The following is a 21,699-nucleotide window of genomic DNA, read 5'->3' on the forward strand; positions in this document are numbered from 1 at the left end:
GTGGGCAGCGCTGCGGGCGGTACCCCCGCCCGGCCCGGCCCCTGACTCCCCGGAGCGCTCTGGTTCGGCCGGGGCAGCTCCGCTCCCTCCCGCTGCCCCGCCCGGCCCCAGGTGCGGAGGCGCCCCCCCGGCTGCCCCCCCCGGCTGCCCCCCCGGCTCTAAGGGGCGGTCCGGCGCCCTCCTCCGGGAGGGCCGGGCTCGGCGGGGCAGGGACGGGACGGGACGGGACGGGACGGGACGGGACGCGGCGGCGGAGAGCGGCGCGGAGCCAGCGCTCTCCATCCCTGCGGCGTGTGCGGGATGAGCGCGGTGCTGCGGGGAGCCCTGCGGCGGCTGCGGCCCCCGCGCCGGCCCGGGCCCCTCGGCGCCCAGGGGCGGTGAGTGCGGGCCGGGCCGGGCCGGGCCGGGCAGGGGGCGCGGGCAGAGGGGCCGGTCGCGGTGGCGGCCCCCGTGCCGCTGCTGTCCGGGATGCGCAGAAGGGGCGCTGGTGGCGGGAGCCAGCTCCGGCTGCGGCACCTGTGGCCAGAGGTGCCTCTCTGCGCCAAAGCCGGAACCAGCCCGGGGTGCGTTGCTGACCTGGTGTAACAAGGTCCTTTCTGTTGTCTTCTGGGTCATACCGATAAGCAAACAGTGGCCGGTTTTAACTGGCACGATCAAACATCTGGGTGACCTGTTTAGTTCACTGGGAAGGTGAACCCCGGATTCTTGCCAGACTCCTGGGCAAAGGCTTTAAAAATCTGAAAGGCACATGAGGAGATTTCAAATCCACAGCATAAAAGAACAATAAGAAAAGTCTTTATGCTTGACCTTGGTTACCCTGTGCCTCAAAATTCAGTAGAGAAGCAGGTGTAAGTGCCGCACATCTGGCTGTTAAACAGCTTACTGTTAACTTGCAAAAATTAATATGTAATCAGGAAAAAGAACCTGTGCATGTGTGTGGTGCACCAAATACAGAACAGCTGTGGTGTCCTGTGCTCCCACTTATTTTAGTTTTCATTCACCACCATTTATTGTATAAGCATGGTGCACGTTCTGCCTGCAATTGCATTTAAAATATTATAAGATCTCCATTCGTAAGACATAAAACTGGTAGCCTTTATTTCTGAGTGGGAGACGTGGGAGACTAGTTATACATTAGAAAGTCTGTTGCCAGAGAAGTTGAAAGTGTACGAGGAGGAGAGATAAAATTGAGTATAGATTAACTGGAGAGAAAGATACTGTTGATTCATGGTAGTCTGTACTGCTGTTGTAATAACATGTGCTACCTTGTCTCACATCCAAAAAAATTGCTTCTTAAAAATTTGTGATAGATTTCCACATATGGCTTGCTGCTTGGCTGTCTGTGGATGAGGCAGTAGAGAGGAGGATCACTTGCAGAAGAAGAGAGCTGCTTATGGCAGCAGTTCTGGTTTACACTGAACTCAAGTAGTTTTGAAAGTACAGTGTGGAGCAGCAGGTGTGAGCCATTGACAAAAACCTCTTTCTATAATGTTTTGTCTTAAGCAAAGTAGGAGATGCCAACTCTGGGAATAGCTCATTTGTTTAGAGCATGGTGCAAATAACACCAGGGTTGTGAATTCACTCTCTGCATGGGCCATTCACTTAGAAGTTAGACTTGATGTTCATTGTGTGTACCTTCCAAACTCAGAATATTTTGTGACTCTGTGAACATGGCAAAATGGACAGAACATGAAAGTAAGTATCCAGCTTTTTTCTTCATGAACATGTATACTGGCTTAGTCTACTGACATTGGTTTTAGAAATTTATTAAGGGGACTTAATAAGTAAGTATTTTTAAAGCCTATTTGTTGCACATGCTAGAGTACTTTGGAAAAGTCAGGTTTTGATATTGTCATGTTATGCATCAGCTTCTTTTTGAGAAATAGGATCTACATATAAGGGTATATTGGATAAATAATATCTAAAGTTGCAAGTGGCAGCAAAATTGTTTTGTTGTTTTCTGTTTTGTTTTTTTTTTCTATTACAGCTGTTTACCTATATGACCCTCAGACAACATTTACTTTAAAAGTGGATGTGAGTGAACTGGTTCAGTCTTAAGCTATGTGTGTAAACTCCCAAGTAGAAACCCATGTGTATTATGGTTGAAGCTGTAAACAAAAGAAATGGGGAAAAGTTTGACTTTTTCGAACTGTCTGTAATTTTTTCTTTTTTTTTTTTTTTTTAGTAAAGAAGCTTCATCTCCTTCCTTAGGGAAAGACAGGGCAGACACAGTGATCATCGGAGGTGGTTGTGTTGGTGTGAGTCTAGCCTATCACTTGGCTAAAGCTGGCTTGAAAGATGTTGTTCTGCTAGAAAAATCTGAGCTCACTGCAGGATCTACCTGGCATGCAGTAAGAAATATTTTGTTCATGTCTCAAATTAACAGTCGTTTGTGTATACAATGGTAGTGCAAGTTTCCTTACCTTTTTATTCCTTCTCTTTCATGCTGTTGCTGACATTACATAAAATCTTGGAGGAGCAAAGGTAACAAATAGACACTCTGGGTTTTTTTAAGCCTGCATATTGTCTGCATTCTAAGGACAAGAACTAAAAAGACATACGTGTAATAATGTCAGGGTACCAACACCTCCTTTAATAATGGTAATCACATGGTCATACTGGTTCACGATGTGCATTTATGTAATTACATATTTTCTGAATCTATATCTGGAGAGGTAATGTAACAAAATTAAATAAAGCTTGCCACAATAATACAGTAATGGATGCTTTTCCCATTTATTTCCAGCTATTCTTAACTGAAATTGGGAGATTGTTATCTCTGTATGTAGCAACACAAAAGAGCAGAAACCCAATAGTTTGATGTCTCTAGATCTACTCTGTTCAGACAACAGAGCATTTATGCAATAATTTACATTTCAGAGGACAAATTAATTAATTATATTTTATTTGCATTCTCATACTTCTCCCAGAGGATGAAGTCTGAAGTCTGTAATGTTTCATCTTAGTGCAGATGTTTTGTGTTTTTTGGGGTTTTTGAGAGAACAATATTAAAAAATGAAATGAAAAAAAAATCATTGCCTGCAGTGTATAAGTAGTATACTTCATTTTACTTTCTTTTCAATAAACAAAGCAAAAGAAACCACGCTGTGTGTAGTAAGAAGAAACAACATTCAGTAATTGTACAATACAACAGCGTGGCAAACAGAGCAACGCCACGTTAAATGCCAGATCATGCATCCTGTGTATTGAATCATAACTACAAAATAGAGGCACAGACTGAATTTTATTTGCTCAATGCATATACAAAACAATATGTTTGTAAAAAAACCAATAAAAATCCCCTAGTTCTATAAGGAACCAGAATCATGAATGATGTTGTTACTGAATGTTTCCTGTGTTCTTGTTGTTACACTCACTCACCCTTACTGCTCATAGCAGTATTAAAGCAACCCTTCTTCCAGTACTTTTTCCCAGACTTCTTAGTGAGTGCAACACTAAGCCCTGAGTGAGGGTCAGTTTCAAAGGTAAGGAGCTGGAGCTCAGCAGAGAAAATGCCTGCACTACCAAAATTGACAGAGATGCCTCATGACACCTCTTAGAAGGAATTTGATGCAATTAACACAGCAAAATCCCTAGTTATGGGCCATGTTAAAATAGATGACTACATGGTATCTTCTCATTTTCTTCATTGTCTCTTTTCATTGAACTCACTATTAGAGGACTTTGTCTGAAGATGAAAAGGTTGGTGACGTCTGTTTCAAATGGGTAGAAAGATCAAAACTATGACAGTGAGTTCCTTGTTATACCAGATACTCTGTTTTTATCAGTGTTTTCCTCACAAAATACAGAAGACACTAAATACAGATGACAGTTACACATCCTGTTAAGATGTGGAATGGCACATAGCACATTGGCTGCAGCCACAAATGTTGAAAGTCTGGTTCAGATGTTGCTGCAGTACACCACATTTTACCTCTTAGACGGTCCAGGAAGGTCCTGCCAGAGTTCAGGATCATGTTTCGGATAGCTAATATTCCTGCTGGTGTTGCTGCCAAAACTTTCTTTCACTTCTCAGGTCTGAGATAACTTTGACTGACTTTCATATGTGCTATTAAGACAGCACAACAAATATGCACATTTTTATATTACCAGTTATGAAAAGATGTAACAGAGTGAGTTATTACATGTTATATTATACTTTGTCTTGCAACACGCCATTGATTCTGCTGCTGACAGTAAAGCACAGCACAAGTCAAATAATAACTTGTTACAATTTGGTCACACTTGCAAGAAGAAAAAGTTGAGTGTATAACAGTGTTAATAACATTTTCCTTCAGAAAGCTAATTTAATAATGGCATTAGAATAAAATCTGAAACTGATTGAAATAGAACAAAACTGGTGCATGAACTTTTCAGCATTTAAAAATTTCAACGATAGAAATGCTTTAAAATATTTTTGTCAATTCTCATAGCAAAGTTGCCATTCTTTAAATTATTTTTTGTTTATGTACAATAACAAAATCTCTTAGAAAAATGGAGTAAAGCCTAGTGAAAAATCTCCTTCTACTACAAGAATGGTTCACACTGAAATTCAGGAGAACATGTAGATGCCTTGGGAAAGCAGCTGGGCCAGAACAAATTCACAACTGAATTCTAGAGAAAAATGCAGTATACTGGTGACAGAGCAGGAAAAAGCTGAAAATCAGGGAATTTAGAAAAGTTACCTGTGTATGTGAAGGGGATGTTAGGAAAGCCAAGCCTCAACTAAATATAAGATTTGTGAGGAAAATGAAAGGCAACACAAACTGCTTCTACTCCTGCATTAATAGCAAAAGGCTGAAAAAATGAAAATAAGGGAATGAGGTGAGTAATTCAGTCACAATTTACACTCATAAGGTCTCAGTGCCTTCTTGCCTCTGGTTTAAAGGAGGAGAGTAACTACAGGCAATGGATGAGGACCAAACCAGGGATTACTGGAGTAATTTGGCACGTGCTCGTGTGTTGGAGCAGACCAGCTGCATCCAATAATGCTGCTGATTCATGGCAAGGCCACAGATGTATCACATTTGAAATACTACTGAAATTGGTGGAGGTGCCAGAGATTTGGCAAAGGACATATATATGACTTTTAGAAAAAGCCAAAGGACTGAGCAGAGGAGCTAAAGGTCAGCTACCCCTAATCTGGTTCTTCAGAAAATCATTGAGTGAGTCCCAGGTCCATAAAGGAGAAAAAAAAGTGATTTGCAAGAGACAAAATAAATTTGCAAAGAATAAATCATCTCAGATCAAATCTGATTGCTGTCTATTATGGAATATTATGAATTCTTAGACATGGGGAGATCAGTGGATGAGACTTACCTAGATTTTAGCAAGACTTTAGACACCCTCTCCCACACTATCCATTTATTCAGCTGAAGATGTTATAGTCTGTGTGCCTGGACAGCTAGAAAGTTAAAAGACTCTTTGGATGTCTGGGTTTAGAGGGTGAATGGGTCATATTCTACCCAAATCCTGGAAATAAGTGGAATGTCACGGGAATCTGCCCTGGGACCCAACCTGTTTAAAGTCCTTATCAGTAATTTGGAGTAGGTGATGAAGCACATGCTCATCCACTTTTGAAGTTTACACCAAACTGTGAGGAGTAGACAATTCACTCAAGGGCAGGGCAACCATGCTGAGGGACCTAGGCAAACTGCAAGGATGAAAGGACAGTTTTATGGAATTTATCAAGGCCAAATGTAAAGTTCCATATGAATCTAGGAAAGTAGAGCAGCCACTGTCTTTTAAGATTCTCAAAGAATCTGGAAAAAATCTTGAGAAATGTGGTCTGATCTTGTAGCTGACCCTGCTTTGAATATGAAATTTAAGAGTAATCTCCTAAGGACCCATTCAATCTTTTTGTTTCATTAAAATTATTGTATGATTTTATTATCTCAATTTTTATTTAGTGAAATCAGGTTATAGCTGTCTGCCAGCTGCACTCTTGAAATCAGAAACATTTATTATCTCAACCCAAAAGGTGTTAAGTGCATTTAAACTTCTTTTCTTCACTTGAAAGTGTAAGAGATTGAAGTATTTATTTAATCCCTGCAATTAAATGCTCTTGAATATATATGGGTTTTGTAGCTAACTTGCAAGTGATTTGTGACTCATTTAGTTCAAAATGACTACACTAATAGTGACCACTAAAATGGAATTTCCTTACACCTGGAAGATTTATTAGTACATTTGGAAGAATAACAGAAGACCATAAAATGTTTACATAAATAAAAGAATACAGGAAAAACCAAAATGAGATAACAAAATTTACAAGAAGAAGTAAATTAATTACTCTTAGACATTGTTCATGGCTAAGGAAATTTAAATATTTCAATGCCTATTTTATTTCTTCATTCTGTACACACTGAAAAAAGGCCCTTAAAACACATTTTTTGATAAACAGACAAGTTTCAGCTAAAAACTCAGCACTGAAACAGCCCTGGGGCTTACTCTAAGGTAATTTTAATAAATGTGTTCACAACATGTACATACTTGTATCAAATGAGATAAAAATCACATTTAGTCAAATATCTAGTTTTCAGCTGTGTCCTGTATGATGCTAATGGTTCAATATGATAATAAGAAATGAACAAGGAATATTTTTTCCAGACTATTAATTTAGCCCAAGGACTTCCTGAAATCATCATACCTGCTTTGTTCTTCATGGGGCCCTTGCTAGATGAATCTCCCTCCTGTAGGTTTCTGTGATCTCTTCTTAAACTCAGATTGTAATGAAAATTGCCAAAAATACTTTTAGTCAAATTTATGAATAGACTATAGATAGAACTGTAAAATATTATACTGACAAATGATTAATTTTACCCTCTTTTCCACTGGATTATCTGGGCATTTCAATAATCTGGTGCACTATGATATTGTATATAAATTGAGATCTCAGATAGGCTAGAACAACTGCAACACTATCATGGGTTGGCAGACTTGGTGAGAAAAGACAGATGGGAAAACACCTGTGCAGGATACAGAAATGGTTAAAGTACAGAAAATACTTTATTTTTATTTTTGTAGCAGTTGGCTCTATCCATGTGTTGTTTTTCTTTACAGTATCTTGGCAGTTCCTTTTTAAATGACAGTTGGAAGGAAGGCAAGAACACTGCATTTCTAATCTATTGTTCCTATTTCTTATTTGAGGCTGGTTTAACTACTTATTTTCATCCTGGAATAAACCTGAAGAAAATCCATGCTTACAGCATCAAACTCTATGAAAAGCTGGAAGAAGAGACAGGACAGGTAATCCCCTTAACCTTTGAAGTGTTAATTCAGTGCAATACCAATTGTATCAATAGTCTTACAAAAAAGTGTAGTTGATAATGGTGTGAAGTAGCAGTATTTACCTTTTTATTGAAATACATTCTTCTTCATACCCAGTCACTACATTTTGTAGATAGTTTCCCAGATCCCTCTACAGTTTAGGAAAATGGTGCTCATAAAACATCTCAAGACACAACAGAGAGTCTGCAACTTTAACTTGATAAAGGAGCTAAAATAGTATAAGGAATCTGGAATGAACAGATTGATTATGATACATTCCTGCCTTAAATATGTCTGCTTAAAAATTTATATGATATTATGCTATCTCTACTTGAGAAGATTGCTGCAATTCTTTGTGTCCCTTTCAGCATTTTTATTTAGTGACTTAAGGAATGGATATGTGGTGAAACACAGGAGTCATCTTTTTCATTTGACATCTCTCAGCCTTATACTTTTCATTTATTTAACTTGTGCTTGTTTTGGACAGCAGCAGAAATTGAATGAACCTCACTTTACTAGTCTACAAATTTCATATATTTTTAATATTTGTCATAAAATGTTTTTTTCTTCTTTCTGCTACTCAACTAGATAAGCTGGCACATCAGATTATCATTGTGAGTTCCAGTGAAAGACTTATTCAGCCTTATCACTGTCCTGTGAGATAACATAGAAAAGGTGAAGAAAAGTAAGCATTCAGTGTCCAGCTCTGTAAGGATGTTAATTTATTAAAAAGACAAAACCAGCGAGTGTTTTTTCATTGTGTTTATAAAGGTGCTTAGTTAAATACATTCAATAGGAAGTCATGCCAATGACAGCTTTTAAAATAAAGTATATAATATATACTTATTTTTGAAAAGTATCTGATTCTACTTTTGAAAGTGAGTGCATATATCAAGTATATACTAGTTGTTAGTAAAAATGGATGTATCATGGCATTCAATGAATACTTCTTTCAACTGTTTTGAAGATTGTATGTATTAAGTTAGGAAGCTAATTTGATAACTTCATGAAAAATTATTTTTTCTAGGAGTCTATATCCAAGGCCTCTTCCTTCAAGGGCCCATAGCTTACTTGCATTTTTCTTAATGACGTTAGTGGAAAAATTCCTGTAGATTCCTCTGAGCACAGAAAAATACATATATGGCAATCAGCAAAGGTTCTTTCAGTAATTTGCTGTTTCTCTTTGATTTAGCCTGTGGGGTTTCATCAGCCTGGCAGTATCAGAATTGCTTCAACCCCTACTAGGGTGGATGAATTCAAATACCAAATGACTCGTGCTGGTTGGCACCCAACAGAGCAATATTTAATCACACCTGAGAAAGTGCAAGAGCTATTTCCCTTATTGAACATGGATAAGGTAAAGAAGCTAGTTTTATGATATGTAACTTCTGTTGCACTTAAATATTGGTCTGTCAGAAATATACATGAACAGTCTCCTTTCTTTTTACAAATTGTGCAACAGATTCTTGTTTTTCATTGGAAAAAAGATGTATCGTAGCCTAAAATCAGAACTTGTGAATTTTATGCATGCTGTCTGTTAGAGTACGTACTATTAATTACTGTATCTGTAATATTATAATATTAAAGAATTGCAACCTTTGATTGCATGGGAGATCTGGGTAATTTGACTGTCATAGGCCATTGTTAGGTTGGGTAAAATTATTATATATTTTGAAAATTTCTTTGATTTCCTAAAGTTTACTATATTCAAGTAAGAAAGTAGTTTTGTTTTTTTTTAAAAAACAATCTAATTTTGATAAATTGTACTTTCTTTCATTTTGGGGGATTTTACCTCCATTTAGGTTTTAGCTGGCCTGTATAACCCTGGAGACGGTCATATTGATCCTTATTCTCTAACTATGGCCTTGGCTGCAGGAGCCAGAAAATATGGTGCTCAACTAAATTATCCTGTGCAAGTGACTAATCTGAACTCCCGATCAGATGGGACATGGGAAGTTGAAACTCCACTTGGAATAATCCAAGCAAAGAGAATTGTGAATACTGCAGGTAAGGTTTATTATAAGCTTTAGAGCACTTTTCAGATTTACGTACTAGCTAACACAAAGCACCTGTACTGAATTATGTGAGTTACATGTATAGGGAATATATGTGTTCTTGAACATTCCCTTGGTTTGTGGTTGGCACATATTTCTTCACAGTATGGTGAAAATTTAGCTCTTATATTTATTGCCCTTGAATAGGCATTAAAAATATTTGCCCTGATTTGTCTCCAGCAGTTAGTTATCAGACTGCCCTCTTAGGTTTTTTGTAGCAAAAGAGACCTTTAGTGGTCTACAATAAGTTGTGTAGGAGAGAGTCCAGGTCTAGAGTCACAGAATCATAGAATATACAAAGTTGGAAAAGACCCACAAGGATCAGAGACTCCAACTCCTGGCCCTGCATAACAACATCCCTAAGAGTCACACCATTTTCCTGAGAGTATTGTTCGAACACTTCTTGAACTCTGTCAGGCTGGTGCTGGGACTACTTCCCTGGGGAGCCTGTTCCAGTGCCCAATAGGTGAACTGTCCATGTCTCTAAAACCTAATGAAACATCCTAGGATGCAGATGGAATGCACACACGAAATAGAAATAACTTCACTGTTTCTTTTAAGGGACTGAGAATTTGACCTTGCCTATTTCACTACGATCTTTCTCCAAGGTTTAACTCTATCCACACACATACCCTTGAAATGGAAGATTTTTATGTTGTCCTTTGAGTCACATTTTAAACATGTGCTTGGCTTAACAGTGCATTTTTTGTATGTCATAAAAATTGCCTAACTCAGGGGAGCTTGTATTTACATATACTAATGTTATTCTTCATTGTGTTAAAGAGGCCAAACTGATGTTTCTGCTTCAAGGAATTTTTGGGCAAGTGTCCTTTGGAATTGTGTTTATTTTCCTAAGCAATTTAATAAGTCTAAAAACCTGTATTAAATCTAAATTTATTTGTTTATTATTCTGCTGCTTTATACAAGTGTAGAAAAATTAATTATTGGTGAAAGGTCTTATGTGAAGCATGCTTTCTGCTTCCTAGTAGAAGATTTTCTGTTTTCTGTTGTTTCAAAACATGCTGAATATTTACCATATAGATTAAAGTTTTGCCGACTCTGCCTCAAACTGGATCATATCTGCATTTTTAGGGCATTAGTCCCGCATACCTCCCATTGCAGTGAATCATCAGGCTTCAGTTGGAAGCTGTGTTATACCAAGCTGACTTTCTTACTCAGATGGACAAGTGAACTGAGAGCAAGAATAAACCTTTTTGATTCCTTTCTCTATATTTGCAGTGGAACAGAAAAAAAAAATAAAAGCACCTATTTCTAGTGCAAGACAGATAAAATGAAGTTAAGTGAGACAGGGACTCTTGTTGGGGGGTAAAATACCATCGGTGACAATTGGAATTATGAAGGAATTGGACTGGAAGGATAATAGGTTGGGAGAGAAAAATGCCTTGGAAAGATTTCTGGAAGTGATTAGGAGCACTGGCAACAAGTGGAACAGTGAGATAATACAGGACTTACTGAATAAGGAAGCTCCAACTGGGAGTGAATGGCAGCAGTAGGGATGACACCAGAGAGATAGTGGGAAGGTATCTGATTTGTTTCATTAAGGAAACTGAAGCTAGGAGCTTTTCAGATGAAATTATTAGTAAGGATACTCAAGCAATGGTTGTATGGGAAACCTAGTGGAAAACTGACCTGCTTAAGCATGAAAGACTGGTGAAATGTCATAGAAATGGAAGGGTAGATAGGAGTGGATTGGAAGGAAGAGAAGGCTGCTGGGACAGAACTTGACAAGTGAGGGAGACTGACTAGCACATGGTGACAAAATAGCTGAAGAAGGATGTAAGGACTGGAGTAAAAGTAGAATTTGAGATAGCATTAAAAAAAAGAGAAATTTAGAGACAGTGGGATCAAACAGCTGGACTCTCAGAGGATGTGCTTTAGAGGTCTTTCTTTCAGATTCTGGGATATAGACAACCCTGTCTTGTGTTAAATCATTCCAGGCTTTTGGTAAAGACCCACAGGAAAACCCATGGAAAAGTGCACTTTCTTATATATGCTTTTTCTTATATATGCTTTCCATACATTGGTGATTAGCTGCTATTGCTATATGCCTCGTTAAAATAACAAGACTCTGAGGCTCTAAGCTTGCTCATGAGTGCCACATAATGAATTTTGGAGAGAAAGAGGATTAGAAGAGTTTAGTAAGCTTTTTAGAAGGCAATCAGCCACACAACCAGGGAAACCAAATTTTAAAAATTTTATGTAAATCACAAAGTCAAGCACTTGGAAAATGAGAGGTGTCAATATTTGATTGCCTTTGGACTGACAGGTCATATCTTTCAGGCATGAACTATGGAACAGCATTCAGTTACAAAATCACAAGCTCTCTTACAAATAGGATCCTTATGTCATTTCTTACACAGTGTGGATATATTGGTCTGGAACAGATCTAAGATTATGAAAGGGAAAGGCAGCTCTCTTGGCAATCAGACTTATTTAGGCCACAAAATTCCAGACACTCATTATTCCCACCTATTCGCTCTGCATCGTAAGGATGAATTATCACAGATGTAGTAATTTTCTTATATTTTTGTAGTATAGTTATCTTTCTTTGGCTAATATATCAAGTTGATATTAGGCAGGGTTTTCTGGTAAATATTTTTCAGAGCTTATTTGCAAATATTAGAATGCACTCTTGTGGACTTTTCATAAGTCTTTTTTTCATTATTTAATAAGTTTTTAAATCAACAATGTATTTACTTAATTCTCCTGTGTAGTTAACTGTTCAGCCAAAATGAATATTTGAAGCACATATTGCTTAACATTCTGGCTAATGATGTAAAATCAATACTGTATAACACATATCTCTTATAAATGTTTTCTCAGATAATATTAATTCTTTTTCTCAGCCTTGCCTCATTCCACTACAGATCATGACTTATATAATTTTAGGCTCATGTTGCAGAGAAAAATACATCAGAAGGCTCTTTACATTCCCTTTCCTCCTCCCCGCCTCACCCTGCAACTGACATCTGCTGTAGAACTGGAACAAACTAGTTCCAACCAATCTTTAGCTGTTCCTTATGTGAGATTTCCATTTTAGAGGAAAGCAGATGCCTGATAAATAATCCCTGACATGAAGCAACCATACTGAGCCTGCTGAAGTTAATTGCAGCCTATTTATAATGGAATGTTTGATTAAAGTCTCAAAAAATGTGAATTTTGTCTGTATATACAGTGTGGGTGTGTGTATATAAGCATGTATTTTCAGACATGCATGTGCTATATATACAAGCATTTATATATAGTGGCAGAAGATTCTCTTTTTCAAAACCAAGAAATAGTCAGATGACATACTTTGGCAGATATGTTAAGTAATACTACCACTAAATATTTCAGCATCAGATGTTTGCAGTGTCTACAATTTAATCTTCACAAATATCCTAGAGATATAATGGATGCCTTCATTTATCTCTACTATGTGTGATATGACTTGACATCTGCTTCCAATTAGAATTTTGTTTCAGAGAATGTATTCTTCTTTTTGCCATTTTTGTTTTTGTTCAAACACCTTAAACAAAGAAACTGTAGTATTTTTCTTTTAGTAAATGTCACCTTTTGTTATTTTAAGCAATTAAAAAAGTACTTATCATGTGTGACATTTTTAGAATAACCGTGCTGTAAATTTTATTTTAAACAAACCTAACTATTTGTCTCTTACTTAAAAACACTTTCAAATTAGCTCGGTGTGTAATGTTATTCTCAAAATCTAATTGCTAAGAAATTTCTTATTATTAAGAAAGAAACAAAGCTCTTTCAAAGACCTAATTTTCTGCTGCTTTAACTTCTTCTGTTCTCTGTGGATCACTAGCTCACCTTACCTTAAAATATTTTTATTTGTAGGTGACACAGAAATGCCCAAATCAAAAGGAGCTCCCTAAAGATTGTTAGCTGCCACTTAAATCCACATTTGCATGTCTCCTGTGTAATGAAGGAAACCCTTGCATATGTGCTAGAAATGCAGATTTATTCAATTTTTTTCATTGTCTTCTGTATAGGAGAACATAAGTAATGTTTCATTAGCCTTGAAGGATGTTTTGGATCACCCTATGGCACAATCATGCCTCAACGAATTTAACTGACATAACAAATGTTCTGGCAATGAGTCTCCTCCAAATGCTGAGATGCCATTTAGAAGCAAAAGCCTTACATATGACAACTGCAACAGGTGCTAGTTTCTAGCATTTACTGGGCAAGGGCTTTTAGCTGAACAGATCTCTTGAAGGTGATGCTGAATTTCCTCTGCTGCTTTTCCTTACCTGGCTGTCAGTAACTGTTAAGTGAAAAACCACAGAAAATGTTTTCCTTGAAACTTCACATTTTTTTAAAACCATGGTGTTAGGCCCTGTGGCTGGTTTGTAACATTAAATAAGAGACTGACAGCCATCCTGGCACAGGGGAATGGCACAAGGCCAGCACAGCCCAATTCAACTTTCCTAATTGTCCTGGCTTCAAGCCATGCCGGAGGTGAGAGGATGTATTCCCAGTTAATGTCAGCAAGTGGCATGAGCCAGCTGCTCCCCACAGGACAGGGAGCCAAGCAGGGAAACGAGGGTGGCTGAGCCAGCGAGGGCTCTGTCCGGCAGGGCACAGGGGACTGAGCAGGGGAGGCCCAGGACCTGCAGCTGGGGTAAGCCCGTGGTCCAGGCCTCCAGATGGACTTGTGAAGATGGGGCACAGTCAGATCAATAGCGATGATGCCAGGCTGAGGCCGAGCCAGGAATGTTACCACAGGTCAGGAACAGGCCTCGTGACGGTAACCGAGGTCAAATGATGCCCGCCAATCAATAAGCAGGACTGTAGAGTTGAGACTGAGCTGAGGTCAAGCTGAGAAGTAGTCCACGGATCAGGGTCTGGATCAATGAGTTCCATGGCCAGGCACAGGCATGGTTGTGACAGAGCTGTAAACAGGCACACAATCAAACCAGCTCAGACAGGTTCTGAAGGACCTGAGCTGACCTGGAATGGGACTCCTGTGCCCACAGGTATGGGTGGACATGCCTGGTGAAGCTATTCAAGCTCATTTATTCCTTTTGGTGTCCTTGGGGCACAGAAATTTTGACCAGGTCTTGGAGAGTAATTGAAGAAAGAGGTAGGAGAATTTGGTTAAGACAAGTAAACAGCAAAAAGGAAGAAAAGTTGACATTAAGCTGGGCAGCATGAAGTCTATGTCCCAGGAGAAGGGACAGCTGTGTTAGGGAGAAAATCTTGCTGGAGATATTTTGTCTTAAGCAGTTTGGAGTCAGCTGGTTACCGAGGAACCAGGCTGACTTGCCTTCTTTTGCTTGGTGCCATATGGCACACAGCCATTTATTTGGAAGGCCCTGCTACCTCTTCATTGTCTTTCATTTTGTCTTCCTCCAACCCTCACTCCAAAACTCCCCTGAAACTCTTATTTAATTGGATTTTCCCCTTTCATTCCCACTCTTGAGACCTCTGGTCCTTGATAAAAAAGTCAGGAGAGTGGGCTTGAGGGATATTCAAAGCAGCTTAGAGCAGCTGCCGTTCCAATCAGTTGTACCTGTCTGGTTCCCAAGTCTGTTCTGTTCCAGCCTCACAGCAGATGTGAGAGCCATGATGCAGAGCCCAAACTAGTGTTTGGCAGTTAAGTGGTTTCCACTCCTTCATTCTGACACAGATACTTCACTAAGTGAGTGTGCCTTACCAATTTAACCTTAAAACAGGAGAATTAGGTCTTTTCTGACTTCTGTCTCACGGTATGCATGAAGGATCTTGAGCCAGCTGCAGAGGCAGGGAAATGGTTGCTTGCATTTTCTGGTCAGAGTCTGTATCAGAACTTCTAATGTGATGGCTGTGGGAGAGCACACTTGTCTATTCACCAATACAAGCATCATTATGAATCGAATCCTGTGTGAGACATTAATTAATGTGAGTCACATGATGCATATGAAAAAGGAGAGAAACTCCAATTCCTGAGGTCAGTTGCCTGAAAAGTACTACCTTAGTCTGTTGGGATGTTAGGACTTAACTAGTGTACTGTTAAAACATGCTAGCTCATTTGGTTGATAATAAGGGGCTTGGTTGACCCTTCTAATGTAAGTTAATTTATTCTGGATTTTAAGTGTCTCTAACTTTGCTAGGAGTACACTGCAGACCTACTTTACTGAAATAAGCCATGGGGTTTCTGGAACTGTTATTGAAATTATCTTCTGAACTTTTAGAAGTCTAATTTATAATTTACTAGTTATATTTTGATATGCGCATACTATAATAATATATAATAGTATAATTAGGAAAAGAGGACATGGAATTATGGAAGGAAAAAATATGCTAGTAATATGAAAAATGAAGTGAAAATTAGAAGTATGGGGGAAAAAATTGTCGCACATAAAAGCACAGTGTGTACTGTAAATATTTTACTGTCATTTTCCATTCACTGAAATGAATGTTTGAATATTTCTATTTTGGTTTTGTTTTTTTTTCTTCTCTAGGCTTCTGGGCCCGTGATGTAGGCAAGATGATTGGCCTGCAACACCCTCTAATACCTGTTCATCATCAGTATGTTGTAACATCAACTATACCTGAAGTGAAAGCCCTAAAAACAGAATTGCCTGTGATCCGTGACTTAGAAGGATCATACTATCTAAGGCAAGAAAGGGATGGTCTTTTGTTTGGTCCGTATGAAAGTGAGGAGAAAATGAAGCTCCAGGAGTCATGGGTAACAAATGGAGTCCCACCAGGTGACTAAGAACATTAAATCTTTAAACATAATAAGCACTAGCACACATTTTAATGTGCATAAATCCCAGGCTGTCATGCTGCCTTATGTGACAGAAAATATAAAATATTTGCAATATTGTAATTTGATTGTAATTTGCAATTAAAATCATGCAATATTTTGCATTATTGTAATGCAAAAACTTTTTTCAAAGAATAGTTGTAACTCTAGTGATAAAAGATAACAGAAATACCAATGTAATGTAAGAAAAGCCTGCTACAATGTAGTCTTACCCTACTTCCTGAAGAGTTGCTTGTGTGTTTAAATTAGAGGAGTCACCAAATCTGCGCTATATAGCCTTTTTTGCCTGAATAGAAATTTTTCTTACAATTTTCTCCAGCATGCTGACAGGGGCCCTGGATATTTATTGATACCCCCGAGATAATGTGATTGTCAAATAGGAACAGCAAAGGAATGTCTTAGACAAAATGCTTTGCTTAGATATAAGTGCAAGAGAGCTGTAAATATGTATAGAATACAAAGATGTCCTATGTCATACAGCTGCTTACTAAAAACCATTATAAATTGTTGTTTTATATCTAGGCTCCAGCTTTCCATTCACTTCCAGACAAAAAGTTATATGAAGTCATTAGTATTGCTGTTTTAAAAAACACAGTATTTCCTAAGGAGGGGCAGTTAAGACAGTTCAGTTCTGGGTAGCCCTGTCATGGCTTCTGGATCTTACTGTCTCCAGTAGCATCAAGTGCCTCTACATAATGATGTTCAGCCATGCTTAGAGTCCAGGCTGAGGGGTGAAATGTACCCAGAAATTTGTATGATTTCATGGAAACCATAAGCAGATACAGGAAGTACCTTTTTTCCCCTCCTCAAATTATTGGCATATTGAGAAAAATAAGTGAGTCTTATTAATGTAGAAGAAAGTTTCTGTGTATCTTCACTTCCTTTCTACTTCATTGTTGAATTTGCATGACCTTAGGGTTAAACAAATATGTATAAAGGATAGTATAATTGCAGTGACAAATAAACTTGGTCCTGCAGGTAACTAGGTTTTTATGCATGCCATTTTTCCTATGTAGGACAGCAAAGGCTTGAACATATGCACTAATTATTATCATAAAACTTTTATATATAGATAGCTGCATTGATATAGATAGCTGTATTGTATAGACACCTATATTTATATATAGATACTATAGCTGTATTTAAAATGTATGTGCTCTCTGTGTAAATAAGTATATATAATAAGAGTCAATTACTTGTGCAGGATTTGGAAAAGAACTTTTTGAGTCTGATTTAGACAGAATAATGGAGCATATCGAGGCTGCTATGGAAATGGTCCCTGTTTTGAGAAAAGCAGACATCGTAAACACAATTTCAGGTCCTATCACCTATTCTCCAGACATTCTTCCTATGGTGGGACCACATCAGGGTGTCAGAAATTACTGGGTAGCTATTGGTTTCGGGTAAGTTCTTTGTGACATTTTTGCCTATCTCTCTTGTGAATTTTTGCCTATCATATTGTTAAAATGGTAGTCACCTCAAGCTTTGTGCATTTTTATGGGCTTGGGAGTTGTTTTGCACATATTTTGTGTTAAAATGTAATTGTAAACAATCTTAATAACCACAACCTCTATAATGTAAGATCATCCTTTTCTCTTATTTCTTTACTCTCAGTAATTTTTGTTTCCTCCTTTTATTCTGGATGCCAATACCTGTGACACTTTATGAAGCAACAAAAAATGGTAGTCCTTCGTACTGTCTGCGTAGCAATTTAAAGTCACAAAAATACTGGGTTTAAAAGTATACTTTCCAGTTAATTTTATTTCTTGCTTTGAATTGCACTGTATTTTACAGTTGTTTGTTGTATGTAAATCTGGTTTCACTGAAGGTGGACAAACATGAGTGTCCACTATACAGTTCTGTGTGAAGAACTGAAGGCCTATTAAATAGAAGACATTCCAGTATAGTGTGTGACTGAGTGCTCTAGGGATACAAAAAAGAAAAAGCTGAAAAATTACATTGCTGGGTATTGAAGGAAATCAAATAAAAAGGGCAGTGCAACGATAGAAATATATGGTTTACTGGTGTTATTCTCCCACCCCTTATGGTGTTTTTCTTGAATGTGATTTACATCTTATTTATTATGGCTGCACTTGAGCAAGTGTTAAAACACCAACATCTCTTTAGTTGTCTTAGTTTGACCATTGATTCAAGATGGATAGAATGAACCAAATACAATTCCAAGCAGATCTTATTGAACACATTCTGTTTACATTGTTTTTCCAATTGCCTAATTTGCTGTTCAAAATCCAGCTCAGCTTTTTCCAGGTTTCTTTCATTCCAAAACAAACAAACCCTCCGATAGTAAGATAAGGCAGTATCACTAACGTGCTTTCTGAGGCTCTCAAATAAAAGAGCTTGGTAATTTTGCAATGATTCATTGTGAAAGGTATTCACCTTTGCTGCTTGGATTTTAAAAAAAATAATGTTATCTTTCAGTAACATTTGCAGAACTTATAGTTACAAAAGCGGTTTGCCTAGACCTTGTTCACCAAAACGACTGTTTAAGTTCATTACTCTGTGGCCAGACTTTGGAACATGTTTTCTTTGTTGTTGTCAATGGGAGCAGAATCAAGTTCCATATGTAAAAAATTGAAGACTAGTGTTACATGCCTAATTTTCTTTAAACAACTTGTTTCAGGAGTTTGATTAATCTCAAAATGTTTAGACACGGGTTGCTGTTATATGGCTGTCATTGGATTACTTTGTCTGCTTTTCAGGGACTTTTGACTCTCTGTTCTATGCTTCTGGGTCACTGCAGTGGTTCTACCAGTGTTGTAATTTTTTGTGTGCATTAGCAAATCCTTATCTTGCAGTCAACTAGCAGGAACATTGTGACAGAGGACTTAGTGCTTTTAGATTAGAGGATTTTTATTATCTAAAATTAGCAGCTTGCTAGGCATTTTAACATGCAAAGAAGTTAAGTATAGTTTGCAGAGCTCGTAGCACTATTTATTATTAAGATTGCTCAATGCTTCCCATTTTTAGTTACTTAAAATTTTGAAAATATTAACGAGAGTAGTTTAAGGATTTTATTCAGAAAAATTTAATTCAAAGCAGTGAAACCATTCCATAACCTGGGACAAAAACACTAGAAAAGGTACCACAGTGTGCAGAGACTCAGATTTCCTAGGAATAGGAATGGAAAGACTTGAAAGTGGGTGACACACAGGACCTCATAAGTAAGACACAAGAATGTGACACATACAATGGGGACTTAATCTGTCAGGGATTGGAAGGAGAGATGAAAAACTGGAGAAAAATAGTTCATGTTCATGAAGGAAGTTTTGTCTGAATCATAAGAAGGCTGAGATTCCTACACTGTACCACTCTTCATAGCTACTTGTAAAAATCCTGTCCCTGAAATACATATTTTATTCTTGTGCATCAGAATTCCAGTGGTTGCATTTACACAGTCAGCTCCCTCTTATCTAAGATGAAGAGGGATTTGGGCACCCTGTGTAATATAAAATCTCTGATAATGTAGACCCAGCTAAGAGCACCAAAATCAATGCGTTGCACAGTCAGTGCTGCAAAACTGCAAAATGCAGTCCAGTTGCAGCGCTGTATCTGTAGTAGCAGGGCAGCCTTCTCTGCACTGCCTTGCTCCTGGGCTTGCCCTGCCATCAGCTCAGCAGTCTTCAGGTGAAGCTAAAGGTCTTCATTATGTTTGGTCTGTCACCACTCACAATCTCTTTGCTGCTCTCCTTTGCTTTTGGCTGCAGTGAAATGCACAGGAAGACTTAAACTGCCTAAGATTTCATCTGGAGCTGTACTTGAGGGCATCATAAGCTTCCATGGTATCAAAGCTTGTACCCATGAATAACTAAGAGTTGCTTAATTGAATTAGGACCAGCAACGGCTAACTCTTCTGTAGCAGCAGTTTATAAGCACTCATCCTTCCTGCATCCACTGCAGTGATAGAAGTTTCTGCTGAGTCTGAAGATTTGTGCTGAACTGCACTGTACCGACTGTAGTTGGCAAAATTATTTAGTGTACTCATTTTTTTTATGTTTCTATTTTATTTAGATAAATAAGTAAATAATGGATAAGATACTATATCAAATTCATATAATTGCTATAATGGATTCATTCTTCTTGTGCATATGGATTAGAATGAAACGATTACTTCTTTTTTTTCTTCTTGGTGAAGCCCTTGCCTATTTTAACTGAAGACATAGAATTCAGATTGCAAAGTTAATGACCAGCAATTTAAGCTGGTTTTAGCTTCATTATTCTGTATGAGTGTCTGTGGTTTGCTGCGTGTAAATCTAAACTTGATTTGGGACAGACTTACTGTTTATTCAAGGATTTTTCTTTTGTGCTCATGGGAGCATTTTGCAAACAACTAAGAATTAATTTAGACATATTCTAGACAGAAGGTTATTTTGGCAATTTTTTTGAAGACATGGTGGTATTAAAAGGTATTAAAAATTTTAAATCATTTGGTGTTAATGATTATTTGTCATTAAACTGCAACTGCTGTACATTACCAATGACATTCTACATTGGGGCTGTAGAAATATCCATTAATATAAAATTTAATTTCTGAAAAGAGAACAAAACTGAACAAATTAAAAAAAAAAAAAACAAAGAGGGAAAAATTCAAAATACTTGGGGGTTGTGTTAGTAGTTTATGTTAGTATTGATTTTAAAAAGCAAAATGTGAAATACTTGGCGCTGCAGGACATTTTTTCCTGTTTTTAAGGTATGGCATTATACATGCTGGTGGCATGGGAAAGTACCTCAGTGACTGGATCCTTGAGGGGGAACCTCCATTTGACCTGATAGAAGTAGATCCAAACCGCTATGGAAAGTGGACCACCACAGAATACACAGCAGCCAAAGCAAGAGAATCTTATGGCTTTAATAACATTGGTAAGAAGATATTTTTTCAATACATTTATATCCTAAAGATGGATTCCAGCAAAGCCTGTATCTAGATTTCTCTGCTTCTAGATGTGTTTTCTATCTTGGATCATGATCTTAGCATGCCATAGTTATTGGTGATTTTGGTTTGCTTTTTTTTTCCCTCCCTCTAGTTGGTTACCCTAAAGAAGAAAGATTTGCTGGGAGACCAACAAAGAGAACTAGTGGGCTGTATGATTTGCTAAAGTCAAAATGTTCAATGGGATTCCATGCAGGATGGGAGCAACCTCATTGGTTCTACAAACCTGGAGATGAGACTGGATACAAGTAAATGAAATATTAATTTTTTTTTCTTCCCCTAAATAATTGTCCTGATAGCAAGAGGCAGTCAATTTAAATTTAATGAGAAGCATGCATTTATCATTCATTTCAGCAACAGGTATCTATTAGATTAATTTCCATTCTTACTTTTTCCATAGTTTAGAATACATTTTATTCTGATAATGAAGATATTTCAAAACACATATAAAGGTATCTTGTATCTGTTCTAGGTTTGAAATACCAGAAAGCAACCAAGCTCAAGGAAGAGCTTGGAAAACAACTTGTTCACTATCAGTGTGTGTTTTTCTCCATCTCTTAATATTTGATCAGCAGCACAGTACAATATTTTCATGAAAAATCTCATTCCTCTCTGTGTAAGTGTCTGGAGAGTAGAAGCCCTATCTTCTT

General features: G+C 37.8%; 1 protein-coding gene across 1 annotated transcript in view; it reads left to right on the top strand.

Annotated features, from left to right (window-relative positions):
- The first annotated feature begins 300 nt into the window (after positions 1–300).
- DMGDH (dimethylglycine dehydrogenase) overlaps positions 301–21,699 on the top strand; it is a 39,134-nt gene continuing 17,735 nt past the window's right edge. Inside the window, exons 1-9 of the mRNA XM_036403878.1 lie at positions 301–377; positions 2,186–2,351; positions 7,150–7,248; positions 8,462–8,626; positions 9,072–9,276; positions 15,794–16,042; positions 17,306–17,504; positions 20,810–20,979; positions 21,144–21,297. Of these exons, the coding sequence (XP_036259771.1) occupies positions 301–377; positions 2,186–2,351; positions 7,150–7,248; positions 8,462–8,626; positions 9,072–9,276; positions 15,794–16,042; positions 17,306–17,504; positions 20,810–20,979; positions 21,144–21,297 (1,484 nt within the window). The remainder of the gene's footprint in view (positions 378–2,185; positions 2,352–7,149; positions 7,249–8,461; positions 8,627–9,071; positions 9,277–15,793; positions 16,043–17,305; positions 17,505–20,809; positions 20,980–21,143; positions 21,298–21,699) is intronic.

This window comes from Molothrus ater, chromosome Z (genome assembly GCF_012460135.2).
Source record: "Molothrus ater isolate BHLD 08-10-18 breed brown headed cowbird chromosome Z, BPBGC_Mater_1.1, whole genome shotgun sequence".
In the NCBI taxonomy this organism is placed as follows: domain Eukaryota; kingdom Metazoa; phylum Chordata; class Aves; order Passeriformes; family Icteridae; genus Molothrus; species Molothrus ater.